The sequence below is a fragment of the Amphiura filiformis genome, chromosome 1 (assembly GCF_039555335.1).
Source record: "Amphiura filiformis chromosome 1, Afil_fr2py, whole genome shotgun sequence".
Taxonomy (NCBI): domain Eukaryota; kingdom Metazoa; phylum Echinodermata; class Ophiuroidea; order Amphilepidida; family Amphiuridae; genus Amphiura; species Amphiura filiformis.
Genome location: NC_092628.1, coordinates 93,563,316 through 93,571,232, shown reverse-complemented (window position 1 = coordinate 93,571,232; position 7,917 = coordinate 93,563,316). Strand labels below are relative to the sequence as shown.

General features: G+C 36.7%; 1 protein-coding gene across 1 annotated transcript; it reads left to right on the top strand.

The window, feature by feature from the left end:
* The first annotated feature begins 4,247 nt into the window (after window positions 1-4,247).
* On the top strand, window positions 4,248-7,512 carry LOC140158100 (adenosine receptor A2b-like). Its single transcript, XM_072181314.1, has one exon. It carries the CDS (start codon window positions 5,032-5,034, stop codon window positions 6,298-6,300), a length of 1,269 nt encoding a protein of 422 aa, XP_072037415.1. The 5' UTR covers window positions 4,248-5,031; the 3' UTR covers window positions 6,301-7,512.
* The last annotated feature ends 405 nt before the right edge of the window (window positions 7,513-7,917 follow it).

Sequence of the window (7,917 nt, the reverse complement as noted above, 5' to 3'; positions counted from 1 at the left end):
AAAAAGAAAAGAGCAGAACAGAAAGGAGCGAAAAGGGACGAAAAGTCTCGCGCATATTTTAACTATTTGTCTTTTCTGACTTAAAAGTAACCAATATTTCATATTTCATTTAAACGTAACAATTATTTTATATTGTACCTGTGCTAATGTCAAATGTACCGTTATGGTATCTTAGTTGTATATATTGTATTATATTGGTCGAGTATTAGATAATCGTTGTGTCAATTGCAAATTCGAACATCATTAAAATGTTATCATGGCAACAGACAGCCAAAGTCAATAACCATCAGGAAACAATTGTGGTGTCTGCAATCTCTCATTATCTTGTTGACCTTTGATCATACTGAAATGAAAGAAATTGTAGAAAGAACAAGGTAAAAATAGATTTCTGTTTGTCTTGAAGGACGAAGACGTGCACAGAAGAAGGTACATAACCCACACACACACGCACCCCCACACCCCAACCTGCGTTTGCTTTACATTAGGGTCTACTTCCAAGGACTCTAACACACCACGGACCATGTGCTTAAGATCTGAACACGCGTCCTTGCAGCTTAAACCCGGTTAAGCGGTGGAAAATGAGGTCTTATACTACTACCCCCTGTATAGCTTACGGTCTCGCAGCATTAAAGCCATATTATAATATTTGCTGAGGAGAACGCCCTCAATATTTGTTAAAGTTCTGTTTAAGATACCTTGCAAAAATCAAGACTATAGGTGCTGTAGTTTTGTCAAAATCCGAGATCTTGAATAAAACACAGGAACCGTCGTTTTATTATTACGATGGAAATATTAGTCGAACGCGTACACCATGTTCATGTTCACAACACAGAACGTGCATGGCGTGCGGGACGGATATACACATCAAAGGATAGTACCGTAACACAGCCGACGGAATGATACACATTGGCGACATCGACGCTGGTTTTTTAATTCCAATTTTCTTTGCTTTACCTCAGTTGTTCGGCTCAAAATTAAAAGGGGACATATTTGATAATAAAAGCTAACATTTTATGGCACAGAATTACTAACCTATTTTGTATAGAAATGTGATAATATGGCTTTATCCATTTTATACCTTGTTCGGTATTACCAACTTTTTTGAGCATTTGGCATGTCACACCGACACGCCGGGGATGCGTTTGCCCGTGGCATTTGCATTGTATTAATTTCAAGTTAAAATTAAAATACCCTACTCAGTACCCATCTATAGCTTGCGTCTTCTTAGTGTTATCTTGTTCGGTATTTATACCAATTTGTGGTTCTACCTTCAAGTAAGCAATCACGAAAATACCGCCAAAGAACATTATACATAATGTGTCACTATTCCACTACAACATAGTCATAAAATATAGACCATAACAACAATGTGCTACTGATTCCACTTATTTTATTTGATACATTTTCCTATGGCACTGTACCAGTTGTGGCGAACATCGTTTCAACATTTTATATACGAATATTCCTTATCATAGTATAGTTGATACATTTTTTCCTGTTGCACTGCTCCAGTTGTGGCGAACATCGTTTCAACATTGTACTAATTTACAGTCATACATGTAAATCAGTATAAATATAGAATTTATACAGAATTTCGTGATTGCTTACTTGAAGGTAACACCCAATTTTTGAAGGACTTTGAAACACTGACAAACAGAGGACTTTCTGAATTTCGTCATTTTTAAGGTACTCGGACATATACGTAATACATGGGGTGTGTGTATGTAATACGTGCATTTATTCATGACATACATCGCCTTTTGTTTCTGTTTCTGAGCCACCCTAAGTAGTGAGTACACCATATAAACGTTTAAATTATTTTGCTTTCGCTTTTGTCTTGAATGTGTTTCATGTGAATCAAAGCGGTTGATTTTTCTTCTTCTTTTCCTTTTTACTCACCTTTCTATGTTGTGTTTTGCATTTGGATCATACCTAAATTTCAGTATACATGATTCATAAGACATTCTCTGTTATCATTTGCCCTGCTTTGTAACACAAAATTAATAATTTTTGTCTGTATATAAACGAATCAGCCTAACTTATCTCCTGTCCATAAAAAAAGAATTTTTACACTTTTCATGTCAGACAATAGGATTTGCCAAACAAGTTACAATATAGGAAATCAGAAAACAGAAACTGAATGTATTGTCATGCAATACGATAAACTAGGCTTCAGCTCGACACGTTGGATTTATCTTTCCGGCCGTGAACTAATGTGCTTCTTGCTTTGTGCTACAGCTGAAGTCTCGTCATGTTCGTGATAATCATAAGCCTGCATTTAAACGGTACATGTATTTTTATTTCAGTCTGTAACTGCATGGTGCTTTAAATTGCGCCACCAATACATCAAAATTACTATTTGCCGTGGAAATGTTATAGAGATATTAATAACATCAAGTTCAATAAGCTACTAATTTCAACTGCAGCTAGTACATTACTAACAGAATTCAAATGTGAAGATCAATGGAGTGTAGATCTAAGAGTGAAAATAGTCCAGGGTTAGGGTGGATAGTAAGACTGGAGTTACAATAAACTCTTTTGAAAACTGACTGAAAACTTGCATTGATGATTTTGATCGTATAATAAAAGAGAAGATTCTGTAGAAAGAATAAGATAATTTCATAAAGATATAAAATGACGCTTAACGTCCCCTCCGAAGGATTAAGTACTCATATGGCTGATGAAATCAATCCCCAATACACCACTGGGAGAACAAAAATGCGAATTTAATCTAAATTTCCATTCAGTTGATTCAGTTGGGATATCGAAACCGGTGGATCTTCGGTCCCATAAGTTTGATTGAATGATAACGATACTATGTAATACATCGGATTGGGGTTAATTATTACTTTGAAATATGTTCACTATAACATTTTGATTTTTTTTCTTTATGTTATGAAACTGGAAAGCGAAGTCCATAATTATTTTAAACGTTGAATCGTACAGTAACATAATGTCATTTCAAGCAACACACGGTAATGCTTATACATAAACCAACCAAGTCTAGAGCACAGACCGCCAATGCTCTGTTTATTGGCGTTTCACTGTAGCGCCACCTGACACCTGTGAAAACGTCTAGCTCGGTGACGTCACACCTGGTGATTGGGTTTTGGTTGTGCGTTCCTGGTTCCGTGGTTATTCTTCACTTAACCGGTGGTACGCGACTACCTACCAATCTACACGCAAACCTTGTTGTACATGGTGTGATAATTATATAACGTCGTCTGCTCTTATGTCGTCTGCCAGCGCCTTTAACAGAGCTGCTACAAGTTACTACTGCCAATACTGCACAAACACATTATTTGAGATTGAAGCCGAATGGCATATTGATAAGTATTAAGATAAATATAACATCTATATGCATACAACTTATTAGCGTTTATCAAGCCAATTTGAACTATTGGTAGAACATACCAGGCTGACAATTTGTCATGGAGATGGAACTAATCAAATTATTGATAATTGATAATCGAATATATTGACTTTATCTGAATCTACTAAGAAGACATCGGATGAGAAAAGCACCTTTTTTGTTCTGCTACCGGCAATTTTAACGCGGCAGCACCTCTTGATACGGAATTGATGCTTATCATATCAGCTTCCGGACCACCGATTTCTGTTGCTATGTCGTGCTACTTGCATTTTAAAATTTGATTGACTATCGTGTCTATGAAACAGAAAAAAACCCCAACACAACACACATGGTTTTGTTATCATCGATGTAATCTACGACTTGTTATTTATGGAATCTAATTCGACAACTGAATTAGTCAGTTTTTGTTTGGAATGTTCCAGTTTTTCAATGGTGCTGTTAGGTTAAATTTAAATTGAACTTCGTAACAGCATGATCTTTAAAACAACAACGGCTGTCAAACTAGTCACACAGGGTCAAAATTGAACGAGGCACATACTAAAGGGTGTATGAGCTGCAGAGTTTTCCCTTTTATACATTACACGAATACCATAATAGATTATTATACGTATCGATTTTATACCACGAACAGCTGCCTATTATGAGCAACGCACTATAACAGTAGAAACTATTGCGGATTGCAGTTTATTCCACACAATGCATGCCTGTATTATTCAGCCGAACTTGAATTGAAAGTACACAAAGTTAACCCGGAGGTTAATATACTTCCATCGAATGTTTTTTCAGAGTGTCTCGGTAAGCTAACTTTGCTTGAAGAATAAACAAATCGCTTTTGAGTCGAATCATAAACGTTTGAGTATTTGCCTAGTTGCACGTTAACATTGTAACATGACCGCATTAGATAAGGTATGTTGTGAAGCCAACAAACGGAAGCTGCAGATTTGGGCTACTAGTTTTACTATTTTTAAATGAAATCGATGATAGGAAAAGTTACCGTGACATATATATATAATGACAAGCGAACAACTTAGCATGTGAAAACGCCACGTTGCCGCGCCGCACGAGAGCAAACCGAGGAATATTGAAGTGTTTGCTCATCAGCCTAGTTGAGGAGATTCTGTTTTGTCGTCAAAATAAGAACGTGCCTAGATTGTGTTGTTTCAGTGTAATCTTTGCTTTCAAACACATGAATCTTGCGTGAAGAATAAGAAAAGTATGACTATCACAGAGCTGAAAGCTTCTGAAATCGATGTCATTAGTCTTTACAGTCTAGTCGCCTACTAGGCGTTTTCTCCGGGTGTAACACGCATTGTTAAACCGTACAAGGTTGTCAAAGGTTGGTTTGCACAACGGATTTTGTAGCAAGTAGTTTGGTGTTGGTGTACTTGACATATATTGAAGATAAACATAAATGCTTGAAGAGGAGATATACCCGTGAGGAATCTTACACCTAAGAGGTACTTGACATTTTACCACCAAAGGAAAATTGTTCTGCGTTTATTACCTATCTTACAACTAGAGGCTAGGTGTTAAACTCACCACTGTGGAAAGTAGAAATTCAATTATAGTGTGTTGCGCAAAGTGTCGCAAAAATCTTCCGGTCAACGGTGGTGCAATTTTCTAGTCTATTTAAAATTTCAATAGAAAAAGAAGTGTGAATGTATGAGCATGATATAGCACCTGAACTCGGTTCGACAACTTTGGGGACCCAAACAATGGAAACTGATAACTTTACCAATAATACGGTGCAGGAAACATTCAATAATTCATCTCATGGGAATGTACATCTATATAAACTAATTGGCTACTGTGCCGAAGTTCCGATTGCATTTATGGCAATCTTTGGAAATATTCTTGTATGTTGGGCTGTACATCATAACCCGCGTTTACGATCCGTCACTAATTATTTCATCGTCTCCTTAGCGGTTGCTGATTTTCTTGTTGGAAGTTTAGCTATACCATTTGCTCTTACAACAAATGCACGTCGTCCAAAGAATAATTTCTTCGCTTGTTTATTTATGAATTCCTGGGTAGTGATTTTAACCCAGAGTTCAATTCTCAGTCTTCTTGCTATTGCGTTAGATAGATATTTTGCAGTGTTGTCACCTTTTAAGTATCGGCGAATAGCAACGGCGAGAAGAGCTGCTGGTGTCATCGCTATGACGTGGATCTTAGCCTTCCTAATCGGTAGCCCGCCGATGCTAGGTTGGAACTTGCTTTCAGAACACCCTGATGAAGAAGATTGCATATTTACAAAAGTAATCGATTTACGATACATGGTTTACTTTAACTTTTTCGGTTTTGTTTTGCCACCCCTCCTTATCATGCTTTTTGTTTACGTCCGCATCTTCCAAGCTGTTAAAGAACAAGTGGTCGCTATTTCAAGAACAATGGTAGCAAATGACGATGAGATGGCGCGACAGCGCTCAGCGCTAGCCGTCAAAGAAGGCCGCGCTGCCAAATTGTTAGCAATCGTAATTCTTCTTTTCGCTATTTGTTGGCTTCCCATTCATATTTTAAACTGTATTAGCGTGTTTTGTGGGGACGATACTGTCCCATACGATGTGTTATTGCCAGCCATTATCCTTTCCCACGCCAATAGTGCAATGAACCCAATTATTTATACCTTAAGCAATAGGGATTTTAGAAGAACTTTCAAAAAATTGATCTTCAAAGTAGCCTTATGTGGACTCATTGGTTATAAGAAATATGACAGTGCAAACGAATATACGGGATACACGTATGGATCACATGGCATGCATATGAGAAATGGGATGAGAAATACACCAAAGAATAGTCCCAAACATCCAATGGAAGGTGGCACCCCTATACCGCTAAGGAAACTTCCGTTACAATTACAAAGTAACGGTGACAAAACCGAAACACCGACATCATCAGCAGCTATTCCTAAAGAAATATCCAGTTAAGAGGTTTTCGGCACGTAAACACTATGTGAATAGTCATTAAAATTATATTACACTGAAACACTTCCAACAGAACATCAAAGCAGAATGTCAAAGCTATCATGGAGATAAAACAAAGACAACACCAACATCATCATCATCAGCTGCCCGAAGGAGGTACTCAGTTAAGAGTTTTTTGTTATTGGATGACCATTAAACGCGGGTTATATTACTATCAAATGATAGATGACGACGCCATACTGATCTAGGTGCATCAAGAAGATTCCCATTAATATTCCCAGACCATACGTGTGTCTACACAAAGCTAGCCGTTTGCTGAACTGCTGTATGCTTAATGGTATAATATATAATGGTTTTTGATTAAAATTGAGAAAAACAAATACTTCTAAGGTAAATTCATTTCTGTTTCAATTATTAAATGGGCATTTTAAAATCGAAATCAATTTGAGCAGATTAGTAGACAAATTGACTCTTAATTGGTCAGATTTTATGAAATACATATAAAATAACTTGCAACGACGTTATTTGCTCCTGTTGGCCGTTGCTAATAAGTCTTTCTAAAAACTTTATAGACATGGGAGAGTGAGGCTGACAAAACGTTGACTATTTTCTTTTAAAAGTAACGTCAAAACGTGATACTCAGGAATCTTATTTTGTTTTTCACGATCAAAAATAAGCTATATGTCGTTCTCAATGTGCAGAGCTGGTTACAGCCATAATTATTACTTCGTTCCGCTTTCTGTATTTATTACGATATACAGATGTCGCTCAATGTTCTGTATTTCTTACTTAATACGGATTGCAGGAACCAAAAGGAATGTCAATACCATATGTGCAGTGAATCTATATAAGAACATGCTTAGCATTATTGTCTAGATGGTGTTGTTTGATAACTTTTGTTACCATTTACGATGCCTACTTCATATAATCAAGTCTGCGTTTCTACTTGTTGTGAGTGAAATATCTTTTAACGACATGTATGCAGGGTCTTTAAAGTAAATATTTAACATTACGGTATCTCAAACCTCGTAATAACGAATCATGGTTTAATCTGTTTGTTATCATAGTCATTGTGAATTTGATAAATGAATATCCGACGCATAAGGTTATTAATGGAATCCGAAGGTTCTAAAAATGCGATGTGTAACGAACCATAACGTACTGATGACAAACAGTTCATCAAAAATAAGCCGAACTTAGCTGAAAAAATTTATCCACTGCACATTCCTGAGAATAATCTTGTTGTTAGACAAACATTAGAAAACAAGTCTATGTTTCATATACGTAATAATACCAATACGAGGGTCGGTCAGTATGTAATGAGAGTTGACTGGTAACCCCATATATGGATTATTTTCATGGCATTTCTCTATGAGCACATAAACACTGCACCTTTGCCTTTCAAACAACACATGCAAAAATTATATCACACACTTGATTGCGTAATAGCATTAGCATAAATCACTAGACATGGGACACTGCCAAATCACGCAAAAAGGCATGCCTTTTTAATTACAGCAAAGGCATGTGTTTAAAATGCCCGAGAACAGCAAAAGTACATGGCATAGTTTTAGCAGGAATAAAAACTAGATCCTGGGTTTGCCTTTGGTAAAAATCTTT

Excerpts from the sequence above, each read along its gene's own strand:
- LOC140158100 (XM_072181314.1), top strand. The coding sequence starts at position 5,032 with ATGTATGAGCATGATATAGCACCTGAACTCGGTTCGACAACTTTGGGG.